The sequence below is a fragment of the Euleptes europaea genome, chromosome 8 (assembly GCF_029931775.1).
Source record: "Euleptes europaea isolate rEulEur1 chromosome 8, rEulEur1.hap1, whole genome shotgun sequence".
Taxonomy (NCBI): Eukaryota; Metazoa; Chordata; class Lepidosauria; order Squamata; family Sphaerodactylidae; genus Euleptes; species Euleptes europaea.
The window spans coordinates 4,911,146-4,934,680 of NC_079319.1; the positions used below are offsets into that span (position 1 = coordinate 4,911,146).

At 46.5% G+C, this 23,535-nt stretch overlaps 1 protein-coding gene across 1 annotated transcript in view; it reads left to right on the forward strand.

Annotated features, from left to right (window-relative positions):
* The window catches only part of TSNARE1 (t-SNARE domain containing 1), a 245,453-nt gene that overhangs the window by 185,112 nt on the left and 36,806 nt on the right, over positions 1–23,535 (forward strand). The window contains exon 9 of the mRNA XM_056854638.1: positions 3,077–3,159. Coding sequence (XP_056710616.1) covers positions 3,077–3,159 — 83 coding nt within the window. The remainder of the gene's footprint in view (positions 1–3,076; positions 3,160–23,535) is intronic.

Consider the following 23,535-nt stretch of genomic DNA (forward strand, 5'->3'; position numbering starts at 1 on the left):
TGGGAACTGAGAGATAGCAGGAAATAAAAGAAGGGAATTGAAGCAGACAGAGAAGGCATCAGGGCAGGTAATTGCTGCCGTCATGTTATCCCCCCATGAGGGTTCACAGTATAAGTGGGATCACATTAGGTTGCCAGCTATCACCTGCCAACCAACAGGAGAGGGAGGAAATGATGTCACACCGGTGACATGATGTCACTTCTGGCGAATATTTAGCCCACTCCTCCAAGAACATGTCCACTCCCCTCTTAAAGCCTTCCAAGTTTGCAGCCATCACCACATCCTGGGACACAGAGGTCCACAATTTAACTATATGTTGTGTGAAGAAATACTTCATTTTATCAGTTTTGAATCTCTCATCCTCCAGCTTCAGCCAATGACCCCGCGTTCTAGTATTATGAAAGAGGGAGAAAAGCTTCCCCCTGTCCACTCTCACTGAACCATGCATCATTTTATAGACCTCTATCATGTCCCCGCTTAACCACCTTCTTTCCAAGCTAAACAGCTTTAAGTGTTTTAAGTGCTCCTCATAGGGTTGTTGCCCTAGTCCCCTGATCATTTTGGTTGCTCTTTTCTGCACCTTCTCAAGCTCTGTAACCAACTGTAAGAACCAGCCTCTCTGTTTGTGTTAGGTGGTGGGGCATTATTAGTAACCATGGGCGACCTTTACTGAGCTACTGCACTTGGCCACATTTTGCTTGCTCTGTGACTGTACTCCACATTAACACATGAAGCTGCCTTATAATGAATCAGACCCTCGGTCCATCAAAGTCAGTACTGTCTACTCAGACTGGCAGCTGCTCTCCAGGGTCTCAGGCGGAGGTCTTTCACATCACCTACTTGCCTAGTCCCTTTAACTGAAGATGCCGGGGATTGAACCTGAGACCTTCTGCATGCCAAGCTGATGCTCTACCACTGAGCCACAGCCCCTCCCTTCTGAGGGGGACCTCTGAGGAATCCCAGCATGGTACCATTTGTGGAAGCAAGGGTGGGATTCTGACTCAAGAAGGATCTTTTTAATGTTATTTTATTAAAGACATTTTATACCACCTTTCTACCCAACGTAAAGTCCCCCAGTCAGCAAACAAGAAAGACATTATCAGGCTCAAAACACATAAACATATCAACACAATTAAAACAAAGCATGTAAATGGAGCGCTGATTGCAGGCACTAACAGAGCTATTAATCTTACAACACCCAGATCTGAATTGGGGAGTTTCTGTCTACAGCTGTAGCAGTGGACTGGTATCTGGAAGAACATACAGCAGGACCCTGTACAGAATCCTGGGAATCCTCAATATGAAGCTTGGTCCTATAATATCTCATGGCCACAGAAGAGGCCCTGGGCAGCCAGCGTGGTGTAGTGGTTAAGAGCGGTGGACTCTAATCTGGAGAACCAAGTTTGGTTTCTCCGCTCCTCCACATGAAGCCTGCCGAGTGACCTTGGGCCAGTCACAGTTCTCTCCAAACTCTCTCAGCCCCACCTACCTCACAAGGTGTCTGTTGTGGGAAGAGGAAGGGATGGCAATTGTAAGCCGGTTTGAGACTCCTTAAAAGGTAGAGATAAAAGGTAAAACCCAATTCTTCTTCTTCTTCTTCTTCTTCTTCTTCTTCTTCTTCTTCTTCTTCTTCTTCTTCTTCTTCTTCTCCTTCTCCTTCTCCTTCTCCTTCTCCTTCTCCTTCTCCTCCTCCTCCTCCTCCTCCTCCTCCTCCTCATCCACTCAGGCTTTTCTCCTCTCCTGAGGTTCTGGGGGTGACCGTGGGCTACGTACTGATCCTCAAATTTGTTTGACCTTGCGTCCTGTAGTTCATCCGTGAAGCGCTGATGTGCTGTCCTTGTCAAGGGCTTTCTGGCGTTCCCAAGACTGGTCTGATGCGTGGTGCTTTCCAGCGCCCATAGCCGTTCGGCTTCTGCACATGCCCAGGAAGGTTCCAACGGATCTTAATGCCCTCGCCAAGAAGCTCAAAACCATCTGTGCTGTATTATGTAATTCTGTTTACAGATGGCAGGATTATGTTAATTCCACCAAATTCCTTAAACAACATTTGTGAGACCGTGCTTGTGGATATTTCCGTTAGTTTTCATGGCAGTTGATTTTCTGAATTATACAAGTGGCTTCTTCAGCAATTTCAAAGGATCTACTATGGACATAGAGGAAAACATGTAATAATTCCGAATGAAAAAGTATGCCACTCCCGTCCACCAGCTCTCTTCCTTGGCAAATTGCCTTCTTTCTGTACTAGCATGTTCTGTGTCTGCTTGAGTGAGAGAGATTTTCAGTATAAAGCAGCTTCTTGTGTAGTCCCGTCATCAGTGTCACTGACTCTGTGACATCATTTCCGGCACAAACCAAGAAGTGGTGTCAACATGTCAGGGTAGTGATCTAGGTTCCTTTGGCCATTTTTCTCCTGCTCCTCGATATCTTGAGTGTGGGAGGTTGGGTGAGTGAGAGCTAGTGTGGTGTGGTGTTAAAGAGAGGTGTTTTGGAGCGGTGGACTCTAATCTGGAGAACCGGGTTTGATTCCCCACTCCTCCACATGAGCAGCAGACCCTAATCTGGAAAACCAGGTTTACTTCCTCACTCCTCTACATGAGCAGCAGAAGCTAATCTGGAGAACCGGGTTGGTTTCCCCACTCCTCCACATGAAGCCAGCTGGGTGACTTTGGGTGAGTCACAGCTCTCTTAGAGCTCTCTCAGCCCCACCTACCTGTGAGAGATAGGATGGTGGACTAGGTGGACCACCAGTCTGATCCAGCAGGGCTCTTCTGATGTTCTTATGAAGGCCTCGGTCTCAGTGCCCTGTTGTTGGACCTCCAGAGGTACTGGCTGGCCACTGTGTGAGACAGGACGCTGGACTAGATGGAACCCTGGTCTGATCCAGCAGGTCTCTTTTTATGTTCTTATGTTTGTATCCAACTTTGTCTTCCTGGAGTTTTGTTTTTTTAAAGAGCGGGGAAAAATAAGGGATAAGGAAGCCTTTGTAGAACTGTCCAATCTTTCGGTGCCTTCTGGCAATTTGCTGGATCCCTTCATTTTGTTCCGTGTAATTACCTTCGATTATCTTAATTTGCAGATAGCATTGAAGCCAACCTCGAGACGGCGTCTTCTAATGTGGAATCTGCCAATGAGCAATTGGCTAAGGCCAGTCAGCACCAAGTAAGTTAATCTTAAAAAAATAATATTTCCCTCAAAGAGTCAGTCAAACAATCACTCCGTTGGAAGCAAACTCAGATGATTCAGACCTGGCAAGTCACCAGCAATCCTTTCCGTAGGGCAATTTGGAAGCAGTGTGAAGTGTATCCCTAAACGGAGAATTTAACCTATTTTTTCCTCCATGATTTAAATTACTTTCGTGTTCGCAGCCTGCGCTAGAAGTCATCATTTTGAGATCTGCATAATAAACAGCCTTTTCCCTCTAGAAAACGAAGCAATTAGCTAGTGTCGTTCTTTGAAAAGTAGCATTAAAACACATTATTTCCGCCTGTATGTTCCTTTTTGTCGGGACATCCTAACTAGGCGACGGATTGGCGAGATCAGTGTCGCCAGACAGCGAGGGACTCTCGGGAAAAGGGATTTAAGCAGCCATCTTTGTGTGCAAATCTCAGGGGGCTGTTTGCACTGGAGCAAGAACACGGCAAGAACATGCAAGCCGCTAGACATATTTGAAAATAACTGGGCCACGAAATAAGTGAAGTAGTTAGAGTTGCCATGGAACTTCGGGATATCAAAATGTATTCCACAGGGAGGCTAATAACAGCGAAAAGGACTGTGTTCTTCCCTGAGACCTCAAGGCTCCCGATGACTTGGAAAATATCCTGCAGGAGAGGGGAGGTTGTGTGTTTGTCGTCCTAGTCTTCCAGCCTTGCCTATTTTTGCCTGCCTCGGGTTGCCAACTCTGGGTCGGGAAATCCCTGGAGATGTCAGGGTGGAGCCTGGGGAAGGGAAGAACCTCAACAGTGTATAATGCCATAGAGTCCACCCTCCAAAGCAGCCATTTTCTCGAAGGGAACTGATCTCTGCCGTCCGGAGATCAATGGTAATTCCGGGAGATCTCCAGATGCCGCCTGGAAGTTGGCAACCCTAATGGCAACCTAGGGCCAAATGATGGCCTTGAGTTTTCCCATGCCTGATTCAGGAATTGCTGGGGATGCTAATCCACATTAACAAAGTGCGCATCAGTTAGATTTCCCTGTGCCGTGTTAACAAGGAAAGCAACCCGTGACATTGTTTTGTGCAAGCGGCGCGGGATGCCATTTACCCGGATTGTTTTAATTTCCGTCGCCAAGCAGCTAAGAGCAGATGTGCCCAATAAAACTTTGCACTTGGGTTTCTCTGGCTGGCTGCTCCGGCTGAGCACGAAAACCAGCCTGTGATCACAGGTACCTGAACGTTGTTGGTTTTGCAAGGCGGCTTCTGTGCGCACCTGTGAAGTTTACGTTTACCCAATTGTGGCCTTTTTCTCAAGCAGCTGCTTCCCTTCCAAGCGTTGGCAGCCAATTCACCTGCAGCCCCCAGTTGATAAATGAAGCAAACTAACAGGGCAGCTTAACCTTTGCAAGTTCCGAACCGTGATGTTTATTCAAGCCCCCCCTCCCCTTTCTTATTTTTTTTCCCTTTCAATCTCCCTCCCTCCTCCTCTGAATAATGGATCTCTCATCAAATATTTAGGGGGTTAGGCTTGTTTGGGGCTTTCAGGTGTCAAACACTCGGCTGCTTCTGAGCATCTTGGTGCACTCATGCAGAGAGACCGCGGCCACATCTGGACAGCTGTGCGTTCTGTTTTGATTACCAGGAGCAGGTGTGAAAGCGCACTTGGCATTTAACGGTTTTCCGTTCGAGGAAACGAGTTTTAGGGAAATAAGGTGTTCTTTCAAAACAAAAGATGTTGACCTTCTAGCAGCCGATGTTCCTGACTAAGGCCTTTTATGCAGGGACGTTTCCCTGCTGTCACCCCATCCGACAGATTCTGGTCTTCCTTTTGATTATGCATGCCGAGGTCGCCTCGCTCTCCCTGCGCATTTTGTATGTGTTTTCCAGATGCTGTTTAACCCAGAATCTGGAAAACGCAGGCAAAACGTGAGGGAAGAGCAAGGCGATCTCTGACCATCGGGAAAGGCATCCATCATCAAAAGAAATCCCCATAGCAGTCGGCGGGGGTGACCGCGGGGAAATGTCCCTGCATAAAAGGCCTAAGTTTGCCAGTCCAGTGCTGGCAGCTCCCAGGAAACAAGGACGGGGTGCAGACCAGGCAAAACAGCATTGTGCAATGCCATTTACAGCTGCATAACCAGAAGTGATGTCACCTTAAAGGTAAAGGTAATCCCCTGTGCAAGCACTGGGTCATTCCTGACCCATGGGGTGACGTCACATCCCGATGTTTACTAGGCAGACTATATTTACGGGGTGGTTTGCCAGTGCCTTCCCCAGTCATCTTCCCTTTACCCCCAGCAAGCTGGGTACTAATTTTACCAACCTCGGAAGGATGGAAGGCTGAGTCAATCTTGAGCCGGCTACCTGAAACCGACTTCTGTTGGGATCGAACTCAGGTCGTGAGCAGAGCTTTTGACTGCAGTACTGCAGCTTAACACTCTGTGCCACGGGGCTCCTGATGTCACCGTAAGGCTTCCTTGAAATTCTGTGATCAAAACCATAGAGAGCAGGGAAATCCATAGAACATCCTGCCGGTGTCGGTTCTGGATTCCCAGCTGGGATTGTTGTTGAAGAGTTGGGTCATGCTATTCCCTCCCCCCCCATCCCTCCTGATCTAGTGGTTAGGAATTGGTGCTGTCACCACCATGGTTCGGGTTCGATTCCCAGTCAGGGAAAACAGATCTCATTTTGGGGAAGGGGCTGTGGCTTAGTGATAAAGCATCTGCTTGGCATGCAGAAGGTCCCAAGTTCAATCCCCGGCATCTCCTATTAAAAGGATCAAGTAGGAGGGGATGTGAAAGACCTCCACCTGAGATCCTGGATGCCTGCCAGCCTGAGTAGACAATACTGACTTTGATGGACCAAGGGTCTGATTTGGTATAAGGGAAGCTTCATGTGTTCCAATGTGTTCTTTGTTTTGGGGAGGGGGGCATGGCTCAGTGACAGAGCATCTGCTTGGCATGCAGAAGGTCCCAGGTTCAGTTCCCTATATCTGCAGTTAAAGGGACTGGGCAAGTATTTTTTGAAAGACCTCTACCTGAGACCCTGGAGAGCCACTGCCAGTCTGATTAGACAATACTGACTTTGATGGACCAAGGGTCTGATTCAGTAGAAGGCAGCTTCATGTGTTCATTAGGAAATATCAATTTCTCATCAATTGCAATGCATCATCCGAATGCTTGATTGTAGTAGAGGAAGATCAGGGAGGGACTGTGACTCAGTGGTAGAGCATCTGCTTGGCATGCAGAAGGTCCCAAGTTCAATCCCCGGCATCTCTAGTTAAAAGGACTAGGCAAGTAGGTGATGTGAAAGACCCCTGCCTGAGACCCTGGAGAGCCACTGCCAGTCTGAGTAGACAATACTGACTTTGATGGACTGATGGTCTGATTCAGTATAAGGCAGCTTCATGTGTTCATGTGAGTAGGTGACTGACATAACTGACTACAGAGAGAGCCAGACCACCGAATCCTGCTTCATCAGGAGGGAATGAGTGCCCAAAGACCAAAGAGTGCCACAGCTGTGCCGCTTGGAGCTGTAGGACTCTGGATTGTGAGCTTGTCAGATCCAATCAGCTAAAAATCCATTCAGCAGTGTAAGCCTCCAGCTGGGCAGGCTCTAGTGGGGAAATCCAAGGGTGGTTAGATTTGCAGAGCGTGTGGTTGCGTGTTTTAACTGTGGGGAGTCTGCGGTCAGAAGACACATGCATGAAGACCCATGAAGCTGCCTTATACTAAATCAGGCCACTGGTCCATCGAAGTCAGTATTGTCTGCTCAAACAGGCGGTGGCTCTCCAAGATCAAGAACATAAGAAAAGCCCTGCTGGATCAGACCAAGGCCCATCAAGTCCAGCAGTCTGTTCACGCGGCAGCCAACCATGTGCCTCTAGGAAGCCCACAAACAAGATGACTGCAACAGCATTGTCCTGCCTATGTTCCACAGCACCTAATATAATAGTCATGTTCCTCTGATCCTAGAGAGAATAGGTATGCATCATAAGAACATAAGAAAAGTCCTGCTGGATCAGACCCAGGCCCATCAAGTTCAGCAGCCTGTTCACACAGTGGCCAACCAGGTGCCTCTAGGAAGCCACAAACAAGACGACCGCAGCAGCATTGTCCTGCCTGGGTTCCAAAGCACCTAAGATAATAGGCATGCCTTTCTTATGTTCTTACTTACAAAGACAGTCCACACCCTGGCTGCACTGTTCTTTGCACTGGATGAAGTGGATTCAATCTTGTCCATGAAAGTTTATGCCACAATAAATTTGTAGGTCATGAAGGGGTTGTGAGATTCTGTGACACTTTGACCATAACAGCCGGCCGTGGTTACCCTTTGGAATCTATTCAGTACAGTCAGTGTTTTTTGGCTGCCTCTGAAATGTCATGGGTTTTTTTATATTGCGGCCAAAACAAGTTGGCAAGATGCTGACCGTCTGCATCTGGACACCTCAGATGTGCCTTACAGCTAAAAATGATAACGGCATGCATGATTTGCCTATAGCCCAGGGGTCCCCAGTGTGGTGCCTGTGGTGACCTGGCAGTCACTTTCACCTTTTCTGGTGCCCACCAAGGGTTATTAGAAAGTGGGTGAGGCTAGACAGGGCTTCTCACTGGCCTTTGGAGATCTGATTGGCTGTGCAAATTAAAAAAAAAACATTGCTTGGACAGCAGCTGCCACCACAGCACAAAGATTGTCACTGTGTGACAGAAGAAGAAGAAGACCACCACCACCACCACCACCACCACCACCAAACAGTGGACATGAGTTTCATCAGTATGATGCGGTAGCTAAAAAGGCATGGGATCCTGGGCTGTATCAACAGAAGTATAGTGTCCAGATCATGCAAAGAGAGTTCAGAGAGAACTGTGACTAGCCTAAGATCAAGTGATAGTATCCTTTTACTCTGCTCTGGTTAGACCTCACCTAGATTATTGTGTTCCGTTTTGGGTACCACAATTTAAGAAGGATGTGGACAAGCTGGAACGTGTCCAGAGAAGGGCAACAAAGTTGGTGAGAGGTCTGGAGACCAAGTCCTATGAGGAAAGGTTGAAGGAGTTGGGTATGTTTAGCCTGAAGTGGAGAAGACTGAGAGGAGATACGAAAACCATCTTCAAGTACTTGAAGGGCTGTCATAGAGAGGAGGGTGCCGAGTTGTTTTCTGTTGTCCCAGAAGGTCAAACCAGAACCAACGGGTTGAAATTAAATCAAAAGAGTTTCCATCTAGACATTAAGAAGAACGTTCTAACAGAGTGGTTCCTCGGTGGAACAGTCTTCCTTGGGTGGTGAGCACTCTTTCTCTGGAGGTTTTTAAGAAGAGGTTGGATAGCCATCTGTCAGCAATGCTGATTCTGTGACCTTGGGCAGATGATGAGAGGGAGGGCATCTTGGCCATCTTCTGGGCCTGAAGTAGGGATCACTGGGGTTTTAGGGGGGAGGTTGTTGTGGGTTTCCTGCATTGTGCAGGAGGTTGGACTAGATGACCCTTGTGGTCCCTTCCAACTCTATGATTCTATGAAAGAAGAAGAAGAAGAGTTGGTTTTTATACTCCGACTTTCTCTACCACTTAAGGGAGACTCAAACCAGCTCACATTCTCCTTTCCTTCCCCTTTCCACAACAGACACCCTGTGAAGTTGGTGGGGCTGAGAGAGTATGACTATCAACAAAGCTAGTGGTTGACAAATACTCCCCCTCCCCAAAATCCTCTCTAGAAATACTCCAGAGAAACATGAATTCTTTCTGGGATATCTTATTCCAAGTACAGACCCTCAAATTGGTCTGGATTAGTGTTGGCAAACAACAATAACCTGACACCTTCAACATGGAAAGTACATACTGAGTACAGTAGAACTTGTAAGAAGATAGTAACTGGGGAAAAGTAATATTTAAGAAAGCAAGGAAAGCTGTCGGCAATTGAGCAAATATGATCCCTTGTTTTTGGTAATTTATCAAGTATAATTGGTTTATATCTTTGCACCATTAATTATCACTTTCTTCTATTGGCCAAATTAGAATACTGTATTATTATGACTTATAGATGTGCTGTAATACCTGGGCAGATGCACAAGGGAGTTAGGTGTTAATAAGTTTTGTTTTGAGGACACCTATAATTTAATTTGCACTTGAGTCTATTCCCATTTATAATGGGGAAGTCAATACAAATGAGAGCAAGAAAAAGCAGCCCTACACCATCCAACGAGAAGAAGAAGAGTTGGGTTTTATATGCTGACTTTCTCTACCACTTAAGGAAGTATCAAACTGGCTCACAATCACTTTCCCTTCCCCTTCCCCACCTTTTGAGGTACGTGGGGAGTTAGGAGAGAACTGTGACTAGCCCAAGGTCATGTGGAGGAGGGGAAAAACAAACTCAGTTCACCAGATTAGAATCCACCGCTCTTAACCACTACACCATGCTGGCCAAGTCTGGAGTGATATGGTCCCTATGACCCAACCTCCAGGTAGAGCCTGGAGTTCTCTTGGAATTATAGCTGATCTCCAGATGACAGAGATCAGTTCCCCTGGAGAAAATGGCTGCTTTGGAGGGTGGACTCCACAGCATTATACCCAGCTGATCTTCTTTCTCTCCCTAAACCCTCTCCAAGCTCTGCCTCCAGAATCTCCAGGAATCTACCTACCTGTAGCACCCTTTATCTATTATTTCTGCCCTCTTTCTAAGAATTTGAACCCAATGATGGGGGAAAGGAGCAATTTAGAGGATGTGTCATATTAGGAACGCGGGGAAGGTGTTTTCGAGTGAGTCAGACCCTGATTCATCCAGCTCAATATAGTTTGCTGTTTGCTAAGACCTCAGGCCAGGCAAGGTCTCTCGGAGATCCTTTTCTAACTGAAGAAGGCAGAGATCAATTATGAATGTTTGGACATGTGAAACACAGTGTCTGTAGTTCTTTTGAATTATAGCCAGTGTGGTGTAGTGGTTAAGAGTGGTGGTTTGGAGCGGTGGACTCTGATCTGAAGAACCGGGTTCGATTCCCCACTCTTCCTCATGAGTGGCGGACACTAATCTGGTGAACTGGGTTGGTTTCCCCACTCCTACACATGAAGCTTGCTGGGTGACCTTGGGCTAGTCACAGCTCTCTTAGAGCTCTCTCAGCCCCACCTACCTCACAGGGTGTCTGTTGTGAGGAGGGAAGAAGAAGAAGAGTTGGTTTTTATATGCCGACTTTCTCTACCACTTAAGGAAGAATCGAACTGGCTTACAATCACCTTCCCTTCCCCTCCCCACAACAGACACCCTGTGAGGTAGATGGGGCTGAGAGAGCTCTAAGAGAACTGTGACTAGCCCAAAGTCACCCAGCTGGCTTCATATGGAGAAGTGGAGAAACCATCCCAGTTCACCAGATTAGCCTCCGCAGCTCATGTGGAGGAATGGGGAATCAAACCCAGTTCTCCAGATTAGAGTCCACTGCTCCAAACCACCACTCTTAACCACTACACCACGCTGGGGAAGGGAAGGTGATTGTAAGCTGATTTGATTCTGCCTTAAGTGGTATAGAAAGTTGGCATATAAAGACCGACTCTTCTTCTTTTCCTCTTCCTCCGCTCCAAGCCAACTGGCCTTTGTCCTGAGCACAGAAGATGTGATGTGGCCGAACGTCATCGAGATTTGAACAACAAGAAGCAATTTGCACATGAAATGGGGTGTGTAATTATTTGTTACCCTCCATTCCACATAACCATGCATACCCCTCAGTGCTAGCTGTCAGGAGAATCTTGCTTCTGGAAAAAAAAAAATTATGATTCCTCCCAGGCAGATTTCTAATTCTTTTGGGTTTGAGCAAAATAAAATGTCAAACACAAGATCCATGTTTGAATGGAATCCAGCTTAGCTCTCTTTTTTATTTCCCTAATTGTTTTCCTTTGGTCCTAGACAACTAATGGCAGACAGCCAAGAGCCAACCCTATGTGTGACCCCAAACCACTTAGCATCCCATCAGATGGGCTGTGGCTCAGTGGCTGAGCCTCTGCTTGGCATGCAGAAGGTCCCAGGTTCAATCCCCGGCATCTCCAGTTAAAGGGACTAGGCAGGTAGGTGATGGGAAAGACCTCTGCCTGAGACCCCGGAGAGCAGCTGCCGGTCTAAGTAGACAATATTGACTTTGATGGACCAAGGGTCTGATTCAGTATAAGGCAGCCTCATGTGTTCATGTGTTCAGATGCTCAGAAATGCTTGACAGGTGTTCTTTTATTTCATTTCTACCATGTGGATAGCTGCTTTATCCATCTTCCATTTTATCCTCACAACAACCCTGTGAGGTGGGTGTTTTTTTCTCCTTCAAGTCACAGCTGGCTTATAGTGGTAGGGTTTTTAAGGCAAGAGACGTTCAGAGGTGGTTTGCCATTGCCTGCCTCCATATCACAGTACTGCTATTCCTTGGAGGTCTCCCATCCAAGTAGTAGCCAGGGCTGACCTTGCTTAGCTTCTGAGATCTGACGAGATCAGGCTAGCCTGGGGATGGGAGAGAACAATTGGTATAAAGAAATCCAGTGAGTTTGGTGTTGAATGAGGATTGGATTCTTGGGTCTCTGCATTCCTAATATAACCACTGTGCCACACTGCCCATCTGCCACCTTTACTCATGTTTGACAGGGATACTCACAGTCATCCTCTTAGCAAATCACAAAACTTACCTTGTAAAAAGAAGGGGGTGAAAACCAGCCACGGGGAGAGGTATTTTACTAGTAGATTGACCATGATCAGGGCTAGTCTTCCCACACAAGGGCCTGTTTCTCAGTTCTTCTTTGCAAGAACTCTGGCTTTCCGAAGCCTCCTTTTTCATAGCTTATCTCAAACCACAAGGCCAAACCACAAAGCTACACATGGGCCCCTTATTCTATCTAGACTGGAAGTTAGCAGACAGCAATCCTTCAAGCAGTACATGGCACATTATAATTTACATCAGTAAAGCATTTGTAGTTCTCACTAATCCTAATATCAATACTAAAATAATCCTCAATGTCTTATGCCATCACAACCATGAGTGAATGCAGTCTACATGCTTCCCAGGGGGAGGGTTTCAACTGCGATCAGGAAAATGGCATGGGGAAAGGGTTAAACAAACTCCTTCCCCAGGAGTGGAGAGCCAGCATGGTGTAGTGGTTAAGAGCGGTGGTTTGGAGTGGTGGACTCTAATCTGGAGAACCGGGTTTGATTCCCCACTCCTCCACATGAAGCCGGCTGGGTGACCTTGGGCTAGTCACAGGTCTCTTTGAGCTCTCTCAGCCACACCTATCTCAGAGGTTGTCTTTTATGGGGAGGGGAAGGGAAGGCGATTGTAAGTTTGATTCTTCCTTAAGTGGTAGAGAAAGTTGGCATATAAAAACCAACCCATCCCATAGTGTCTTCAAGGCAAGAGGTGAACAGAGATGGTTTGACATTGCCTGCCTCTGCATAGCAACCCAAGACTGCTTTGGTGGTCTCCCATCCAAGTACTAATCAGGGCCAAATCTTCTGAGCTTCTGAGATGTAATGAGAAAAGGCTTGCCTGGGCCACCAGGTTAGTGCCTTTTCCTACTACAGCAGTCATTATCCGGCTCTCTTCCCCTCTTGCTGTTGGTTTTAACCCTTGGAGAAAAACCGTCAGGAGATCCTCATCCCCACAACAGACACTCTGTGAGATAGGCAAGGCTGAGAGAGCTCTAAGAGAACTGTGACTAACCCAAGGTCACCCAGCTGGCTTCATGTTTAGGAGCGGGGAAACCAACTCGGTTCACCAGATTAGTCTGCCGCTCAAGTGGGGAATCAAACCCGGTTCTCCAGATTAGAGTTCACCGATCCGAACCACCACTTTTAATCACTACCCCACGCTGGCTTTCACCACACTGGGGTTAGTTTGAGGAGGAGCGTAAGAAGAAGATGCAGATAAATCAATGCTTGTCTCTTTGGGAGAAAACAACCATCCCAAGCATCAGTGGCTCACAGGCTACACTGAAATGCCAGGGAGCTGTGAGAGATTGCGGGCACGGCGTACGCCCGTTGCCCATGCTCTGAAACTGGTTTTGTGCGCTGCTTTTCGGACGCTCTGACAGCCGGGGTCCGACTCGGCTGTTCGACAGCATCACGTCCCCACCCACGTCGCTGCCGTTAATGGGCTAATTGGTGACTCATTCCAAGAAGGCAAATGTTGCGGTTCCTTCTGTGTCATTTGCAGCGCTACAAGCCGTGTCATTTGGGAGCCAGCGTTTGCCCCGGGCAGTTTGCTTGGAAAGGGCTGCGTCGGGAAGACACGGAGATGTTGGCGGGCATCTGCAGCCGGAGTTTTATTAGTGCGATTTGTTGTGTTGCTTCGTCCTGTGGTACCCATGAACCGTTGACCCCAGCTGATTAGTTTATGCCGAGGAGAACATAAAGTGAGACAGCCGGTTCTATTCTTGCAATGTGCCCAGGGGTATCTGACAAGAACCATGGCAAGCCTTATTTTTTCCCAACAACGGGAACTGCAGGGGGTCTCCCGAACATATTCTTTTTCATCCCAGATCTTTCACTCACATCCGCAACAAAAATGAAAAAATGAAGGCTGTAGACAAACCTGATGAATCCATTCCCTGTAGGTTCTCTGACTTGTTAGAGCTTCAATAAGGAAGCTTCAATAAGAGAGCCAGCGTGGTTTAGTGGTTAAGAGCGGTGGTTTAGAGCACTGGACTCTAATCTGGAAAACCAGGTTTGATTCCCCATTCCTCCACGTGAGTGGCGAACGCTAATCTGTTGAACCAGGTTGGTTTCCCCACTCCTCCACATGAAAGCCAGCTGGGTGACCTTGGGCTAGTCACAGCTCTCTTAGAGCTCTCTCAGCCTCACCTACGGCACAGGGTGTCTGTTGTGGGAAGGGGAAAGGAAGGTGATTGTAAGCCGGTTTGATTCTTAACAGTTAGAGCAGTTCCTCAGTGGAACAGGCTTCCTCAGGAAGTGGTAAGCTCTCCTTCCCTGGAGGTTTTTAAGCAGAGGCTAGATGGCCATCTGTCAGCAATGCTGATTCTATGACCTTAAACAGATGATGAGAGGGAGGGCATCTTGGCCATCTTCTGGGCATGGAGTACGGGGGTCATTGGGGGTGTATGGGGGGAGGTAGTTGTGAATTTCCTGCATTGTACAGAGGGTTGGACTAGATGACCCTGGTGGTCCCTTCCAACTCTATGATTCTAATTGGTAGAGAAAGTCAGCATATAAAAAACTCCTCCTCCTCCTTCTACTACTACTACCACCACCACCACTACTACTACTACTACTGAGCTTCCGAGATCTGATGTGAGCAGGATAGCCTGGTCCATCTAGATCAGGGCAATATCACTATTTGTAGTATTACGTGTAAAATGTCTCGTGAAATGTAAACCTTTTAAGGACTTATAAAAAAGGTGACAAACAAGAGGTGGAGGTAGCAGCGGCAGCAGAGAGGGAGAAGGAGAAACCGTTGGAAACAAGTATGTGAATGTGCAGTGAAAACGGGGAGGGGGGCTTGCATGATGTGAATCACTTGAATACAAACAAATGGTTTGTAATGGGTCACTTGTGCTGATTGCAACCTCTGGCTGGAGCATGAACCTAGCTAGTAAATATTGCGCACTTCTCAGCTGCATGTGTAAAGTGACTTCATTGAAACCCATTGTGTTTTAGGTGAGAAGGAAAAAAACATATATTTAGCTGGAGCATCTCTGGGAGGTGGGAGGGCCTGTGGCTCAGTGGCAGAGAGTCTGCTTGGCATGCAGAAGGTTGCAGGTTCAATCCCCTGCAGTTGAAAGGACCAGGCGGTAGGTGATGTGAAAGACCTCTGCCTGAGACCCTGGAGAGCTGCTGCCAGTCTGAGTAGACAATACTGACCTTGAACACATGAAGCTGCCTTATACTGAATCAGACCCTTGGTCTATCAAAGTCAGTATTGTCTACTCAGACTGGCAGCAGCTCTCCAGGGTCTCAGGCAGGGGTCTTTCACATCACCTACTTGTCTAGTCCCTTTAACTGGAGATGCCGGGGATTGAACCTGCGAACTTCTGCATGCCAAGCAGATGCTCTACCACTGAGCCACAGCCCCTCACCTTAATGGAGCAAAGGTGGGGAGTATTGTGGCTCATTGGCAGAGCATCTGCATGCAGAAGGTCGCAGTTTCAGTCCTCAGCATCTCCAGTTGAAAGAACCTCAGCATCTCCATGACAGATCAAGGGTCTGATTCAGTAGAAGGCAGCTTCATGTGTTCAGGCGATAGCCCATTCACACATGTAGGTCAGTACTTGATGTTAACATGTCTGAACCATCGCATGGATTTTCACTCGCTCGACTATGGAAATCTCTGCACCGTTGAAGGAGCTAACCGGGCTTCTATCCCTTGGGCCCCTGGAGGGACGTATAATTCTTTTTTGAGCTCGCTTCTTGATTTAAAAGGAGGGGGCATGGAATTTGCCACGTACAACCGATATCACAGCACCGCAGTGAAATAGGGCTTATTTTAATTCTCGAGCCCATCAGATTAAATTATCAGAAACTGGATTTCATTAGATGGTTTGCAAAGTCTTTTTTAACAAGTCAGAACTCCCTGGAAGGCAGAAGCATTTTTTTTTCTCTTTTTGCAAATGTTGTTCTGTTAATCAGGTTGGTATGGATTCTTGCTTCCGTGACATTATGTCTTTCCCTATAGCAGTTGACAGTAGCATAGTCTTAATAATAATTAGAAATATTTTTCCTATTCTGCAAAGAGTAAGCAGCAGTGTGTTTATTAGTCTTTTTCCACCTTTGTGTGTCGCTTTTCTCCTTTCCTACATCCAAACCGATCACCCCTCCCTTCCCCCTGCAAAATGGGATGTTCTGCCCTGCTATAACCTCTTATTATGTGTTTAAAATTAATAATAAAAAATAACCTTGGGCAGAGATTTAAATCAATCTGTTCTGCACTGAATAAATGCAAGAGAGATAGATATCTTGGAGGCATGGCAGGGAATGGGGGGGGATCTCTCTTCCTCAGAATCTGTGCACAATTTAAAAGCAGAGAAAGGAAACACCTTTTTGGGTGGGCAAGCTGCCGAACTGGAGGTCGTGCTTAACGTTTGTAGGGCAGCTTGCTAATTTAATTTTCCCGAACAAACCCGTCACCTTCCCTTTCCCTCCCTACAACAGACAGTCTGTGAGGTAGGTGGGGCTGAGAGAGCTGTGACTAGGCCAAGGTCAGCCAGCTAGCTTCACGTGGGGGAGTGGGGAATCAAACCCGGTTCTCCAGATCAGTGTCTACTGCCCCAAACCACCGCACTTAACCACTACACCACTCTGGCTCTCAGGAGGGCGGGGTTTAGGGAGGGGAAGGACTTCAATGAGGTATAATGCCTTAGAATTCATGTTGAAAAGCAGTCATTTTCTCCAGGTGAACTGATCTCTGGAATCTAGAGATCAGTTGTAATTCCAGGAGATCTCCAGGCCCCACCTGGAGATTAGCAATCCCACCCCCCGACAATGCCATGAGGCATGGCCCAGGACCTAGAGGTCTCTGCAATCCCCCCCCCCAACCCACTACTAATGAGACATCCCTTCCTGTTTTAAACAAGAATTACAACTGATCGCCAGGTGACAGAAATCAATTCCCCTGGAGAAAAGGGCCACTATGGCAATTGGACTCTATGGCATTGAAGTCCCTCCCCTCTCCATGCCCCACCCTCCTCAGACTCCACCCCCTAATCTCCAGGTATTTCCTAACCTGGAACTGGCAGCCGTACAGGCTGGAGATGCAAGAGCATACAGATGTGCATGTTTGATCAGGCCAACCGAAGAAGGCAAATACCCATCCCTAAAACCAAGGGCCTGGCATTCAAAACTTAAAGGTTGCTTATGCATGGGTTGCTCGCTGGACCCACACTTTCCTGTTGGGAGTCTATGTACCATCAGTCTCCAAGCTCAAATCAAGTCCCCGCCCCTTGAAATGCTGCTTTGTATTTGGCTGTAGTGAGAGAAAAGTCCCCCCCCCACGAAACCCAATTGCTACATAAAAATGCATTTTAAGAACAACAAACAAACAAACTGAGCTATTTGAAAGGAACGGGATGGAGGGACCCAAGCCTCATTTTTAAAAGCCTTCTGCTCAGAAAGAACTCCAAGGAAGCAGGGAGCATGGGAATCCACGCCCCTTGACATGTTGCTTTGTAATTGGCTGTTTGCTTGTTGTGAGAGAAACCAAGCTTCCCTGTCCCACACTTTTAATTATGCATGGAGATTTCAAGCAGGCTGAGCTCAGGGGTGATGGAAGAATCAGGTTAATAGAGGGACAGGAAGTCATAGAATCATACAGTTGGAAGGGACCACTAGGGTCATCTAGTCCAACCCCCTGCACAATGCAGGAAAATCACAACTACCCCCCACACCCCCAGTGACCCCTACTCCATGCCCAGGAGATGCCCACCCTCTCATGATCTGCCTAAGGACATAGAATCAGCATTGCTGACAGATGGCCATCTAGCCTCTGCTTAAAAACCTCCAGGGAAGGAGAGCTTACCACCTCCTGAGGAAGCCTGTTCCACTGAGGAACCGCTCTAACTATTAGAAAATTCTTCCTAATGTCTAGATGGATTCCTGGGATTTGTGAGGGCTGGCAGCAAAGTCATCTCTAATGGAGGGGAAACTCATGCATAAATCCAAGGAAAAACCGAGACAGACAGGGGTGAATGTGAGTGAAAGTAACCATGCTTAAACAACCAGACAGAAGATAGCAGACTCTGCAGCCACCACCGCAATAGTGTCGGAGAGCCCCAATCAATAGCAATCAGAAGAGATGATCAGAAAGCAAAGCCCAAAGGCCTAAGAGTGAGCTAATAATGAAGTTGCAGCGGTTTCCTTGGCACCGCTTCAAGGAGCCAAGGAATACCCCTGTAACAAAGGCAAGCGCCGTGTCGACCTGCCTGTCTTCATTGCAGCTGACGTCCAAAATCTGATGCCCGTTTGTTTGCCCGGGTAAAGGGCCACGATTCCACGCAAAGGTTTTGAGTGTTCACAATTGCCTCCGTGTGACTGTAAGCCTTTGCTAGTGTGTGTCTGAAAAGGAGAGGGGTATTCATGGCTACTAGTCAAAATGGATAGTAGTCATGATGCACAGCTATTCTCTCCAGGATCAGAGGAGCATGCCTATTATATTAGGTGCTGTGGAACACAGGCAGGATAATGCTACTTCAGTCCTAGAGTCTGCTTCCTAGAGGCACCTGGTTGATCACTGTGTGAACAGACTGCTGGACTTGATGGGCCTGGGTCTGATCAAGCATGGGTTTTTCTTATGTTCTTATGGGAGCTATGGCCGTTTATGCTGGGCCGTTTCCTGGGAGTGCTTCAGGGCTTCCTTTTGAGAATGCATGTCTTTCCCATGCCCAGCATAAACGGCCATAGCTCCCATAAGAACATAAGAAAAACCCATGCTTGATCAGACCCAGGCCCATCAAGTCCAGCAGTCAGAGGTCGCCTCATGTTTCCGCACATTTTGTGCCGGATGTAGGGTGTGCCAACTTCCAGGTACTGTACATATTTCATGATTCCAAAAACTATATATACCTACAGAGTCACATGTGATATAATAGCACAAATATTCCCATATGCATCAGTTTAAAGCATGTCAACGCAGAATTAATTCTGTCCCATGTCATTGGGTAAGTATCCACTAATATATAATTTCATGAGTACATGTCCATGTTTAATGTTTAATTATAAAATAGCCTGGGTTGCTTTATTTTTGATGCTATTCTACATTAAGCAGCTGATGTTCCACCCTGTTATATTGTTAACCTCCAGGTACTGGCTGGAGATCTCCCGCGATTACAACTGATCTCCAGGCAATACAAATCACTTCCCCTGTAGAAAATGGCCGCTTTGGCTACTGGACTCTATGACATTGAAGTCCCTCCCCTCTCCAAACCCCTCCCTCCTCAGGCTCCCCCCCCAAAAAAAAAATATCTAGGTATTTCCTAACCCAGAGCTGGCAACCCTAGCCGAAAGTGGCATCACCATGTCGACAGCGATGCAGGAACACTCTGGTATTTGGGCAAAAACTATGGTTAAAAAAATGGCTTCTGCCATCAGGGTTAGCAGTGTTAGGCTGGACGGTTGAAAAACCGGGCTCAGTATATGGCAGATCTGAATACTGTGAATTCAGATTCAGACTCCTCTCTCATTCCCTCTGCGTGCATATCCAATTTCCTCTTGCATTTATGCATTTAACATGTCAGAGCCCCCGAGTGCTCCAGCTGGTAGAGAGAAGTGTTCTAACGTGTCAATCCCGATGCCTTTCCGAAACATACAAAAATCGCAATAATTAATTCCATCTGTCCATCTCCGTATCAGTTCCCCCCCCCCCTCAAAAGAAAGGATACCTCTTGAAAAGCTGTTGAGATGTGAATATTCCTAGATCTGTGGATGTTTGACAGTTCTCAAGCTTTCTTCATAAACAAAGATTTTTTTTAAAAAAAATTACACTATCCTCTTTACTCTCAACGCACGCCACAAGCATAAGACAGGAATATTTGTTTAATCCCGCTGCATTGATCATCCTGGTCAACGGGTGTTTTGATGGAACTGTCTTGCATGCTGATTGACTTAACTGCATAAGAATGCCAGGCGAAGGAACTGAGTCTACAGCTTGTGTCTTGGGACCCTGGCAAAACCATCTGTTAATAACTGCTTGGGAAGCCAGATTTGCATGGGAGGGCCTGTCTTGAATTTTGAACCAAGTCCATTGGGATACCTTGATTAACTGGAAGATGAGGATACTCTGTTCTGTAGCAGGCTACCCATATAGGGCTGCCAGCTCTGGGTTGGAAACAGGGTTGCCAGTCTCCAGGTGGTAGCTGGAAAGGGTTGCCAACCTCCAGGCGGTAACTGTATAGAGAAACAGCACATGGCTCAATATATTCACAACTGAAATAAGAGCATGTTACATCACACGCAAGAATATTTCAAAGTCAATATATTCACAACAACATTCAAAACTAAAATAAAACATGTTACATCACGTGCCAGAAAACCACCAAACTGAAATATAGCCTCGCAGGGCTTAAGGCAACACCAATAAGGGTAAATTCAATGCAGCCAGTCAGCTTAACAAAATATAAAGCCTTTCAGGCTGTAATTGAGTGTAAATGCAAAGAGCCAAAAGGCTATAAATTATAACTAGTGCAATTACAAAGGGTTGCCAGCCTCCAGGCGGTTAGCAAACAGAGAAACAGCAACAAACTGCAAACAACAAACAATACTTCTTTATGCTATAAACTATAAAGCATATAAAGATACAACCAGTATCTGGTTCAATGATAAACAGTAATGGACAATGTCCAAGGTCATAAGATTGGCCACAACGAAAAGAGAAGTCCTAGAGCATAACTAGGAACGTTTCTTTCTTTTCCAAGAGGTAAGGTGATGGAACAATCCTACAGAATTCCGGTATCTTTTCTGTTTCGGCTTAAAATGGCAGCCTTCCTCAGGGGCCACTAAGTAAACAAGATAAAGAGTATGCAGTACATCGGCATAAATAATAATACAAATGCATTAATACAAATTGAAAAAAATACACAAAGTTTACAAGGTACTTACACGCTAGCTGTAAATTACAATGCTTACGCGTTGGCAAAGTAGCCATGTACCTATATACTATGCAATTCATATACATCATTGTATGTGGTTTTTAGTATATAGGTACGCTATTACTTTAAGCTGTTACAGCTGAGTCATACCTACCCATGTGATTGCATCATACTTAAATGGGGCGGTAACATGGCTACTTTGCCAACGCTTAAGCATTGTAATTTACAGCTAGCGTGTAAGTACCTTGTAAACTCTGTGTATTTTTTACAATTTGTATTAATGCATTTGTTTATGCCGATGTACTGCATACTCTGCATCTTGTTTACTTAGTGGCCCCTGAGGAATGCTGTCATTTTAAGCTGAAACAGAAAAGATACCGGAATTCTGTAGGATTGTTCCATCACCTTACCTCTTGGAAAAGAAAGAAACGTTCTTAGTTATGCTCTAGGACTTCTCTTTTCGTTGTGGCCAATCTTATGACCTTGGACATTGTCCATTACTGTTTATCATTGCACCAGATACTGGTTGTATCTTTATATGCTTTATAGCATAAAGAAGTATTGTTTGTTGTTTGCAGTTTGTTGCTGTTTCTCTGTTTGCTAATTATCTGCAGCACGCTAACTTTGGTTTACCAACCTCCAGGCGGTGGCTGGAGATCTCCTGCATTACAACTGATCGCCAGCCGATAGAGATCTGTTCACCTGGAGGAAATGGCCACTTTGGCAATTGGACTCTATGGCATTGAAGTCCCTCCCCTCTCAAAATCCCACCCTCCTCAGGCTCCGCCCCAAAAACCTCCCACTGGTGGCGAAGATGGACCTGGCAACCTTACCCCCACCCCAGCTTTCCTTCCACACCTCTTCCTTCGGCTTCTCTTTTTCCTCTAACTGATTCCTCCTTCCTAGCACCTCTTTTTCATTGGATTCTCTTCTGAGTGCCATTTTGAGTTATGGCAACCCAGGGAGGTAGGGTTGTCAACTGTTGGTGGGAAAATCCCTGGAGATTTGAGTGTGGAGCCTGGGGAGGGACCTTAGTAGGGTATAGTGGCATTGATTCCACCCTGCGTAGCCAGGACTGCCTTGATGCCTCCCATCCAAATACTGGCTGGCCCTGCTTAGCTCCAGGTTCTGACAGGAGAGGACTGCTAACATATCATATCAAAAAGCTATCATATCAAAAGGAAGTATTTCTTCACTCAACACATAGTTAAATTGTGGCACTCCCTGCCCCAGGATGTGGTGATGGCTGCCAACTTGGAAGGCTTGAAGAGGGGAGTGGGCATGTTCGTGGAGGAGAGGGCTATCCATGGCTACTAGTCAAAATGGATACTAGTCATGATGCATTCCTATTCTCTCCAGTCTCAGAGGAGCATGCCTATCATATTAGGTGCTGTGAAACACAGGCAGGATAAGACTGCTAGAGTTGTCTTGTTTGTGGGCTTCCTGGAGGCACCTGGTTGGCCACTGTGTGAAAAGACTACTGGACTTGACGGGCCTTGGTCTGGTCAAGCTTGGCCTTTCTTAGGTTCTTATGGTCTTATTTAGGGAGTTATTCCCACCCCCAACTAATTGTTGTTTTTTAAGCCTTTCTAAAGCACTGTGCATTTTGGGTTTATGAATCACCTGTCACACCTTCTTAGGGATGTCCTTTGGCCCCTTGGCGAAGTCCAGCAATAGAAGGAGCTTGGTTACAAACAGCCGGTCATGGGGATCAAAGGCTTCACTTCCCTTGGTGTCGCTATGTGCAAGATTCTCCTCGGTTACAAAAGTAGTACTTTAAGCATCTAAATCAAACCTGGTCCTAAATGAATGCCTGCAAGAAGCTGCGTTTATTTCCCCCCACGTTTGGGGCTTTGAAGCACATGAAACTAAATAGAGCATAAATTTCAAGAAGCAAATGTGAATGAATAACTCCATTTGTTTCTGGTGACACTGGAGCTTTTGTATTCCTGAAAGTATTGGTGTCACCGAGATGACGGTGTCATTTTAATTAATTGCCCCTCATTAATTAACATGAATTGTGGCATTAGGAGATGGTTAACAATATCCCACATGTATTGTGCACCCACAGCAAAGGATTTTTTTTTTTTTAATTGACTGATGTAGTCTCTTGGGAGGAAATGTGTTGGCTTCAGGTTGTGCCGGATCTGAGCGTTAGGGTCCCTATCCATCCTCTCTCATGAGGAATTCATACCCTGATCATTAAAGGTATAGAAAATGACTGGATTAGCAGAAAAACTTTGGGTAGAACACAGGAGGAATTTAATTCCTTCTGAATTCCAAAGTGGAATTTCACAATCCACTTCAAAATAGTAGATTTTGGATATTATAGATCAAAGGTTGCCAACTCCGGATCCTGAAGATCTCTCCAGACCGCAGAGATCAGTTCCCCTGGAGGAAATGGAAGCTTTGGAGGCAGGACTCTATGAAACCCCAGTCCCTGAGGTCCCTACTGTTGACAAACCTTACCCTCCCCTGGTTGTGTGTGTGTGTATATGTGTTTGTGATATGTATGTGTATGTGATGTGTTGTGAAACTCCCTGCCTCAGGATGTGGTGATGGCTGCCAACTTGGAAGACTTTAAGAGGGGAGTGGACATGATCATGAACGATAGGGCTATCCATGGCTACTACTAGTTAAAATGGATACTAGTCATGATGCATACCTATTATCTCCAGGATCAGAGGAGCATGCCTATTGTATGAGGTACTGTGGAGCACAGGCAGGAGAATGCTGCTGCAGTTGTCTTGTTTGTGGGCTTCCTAGAGGCACCTGGTTGGCCACTGTGTGAGCAGACTGCTGGACTTGATGGGCCTTGGTCTGATCCAGCATGGCTT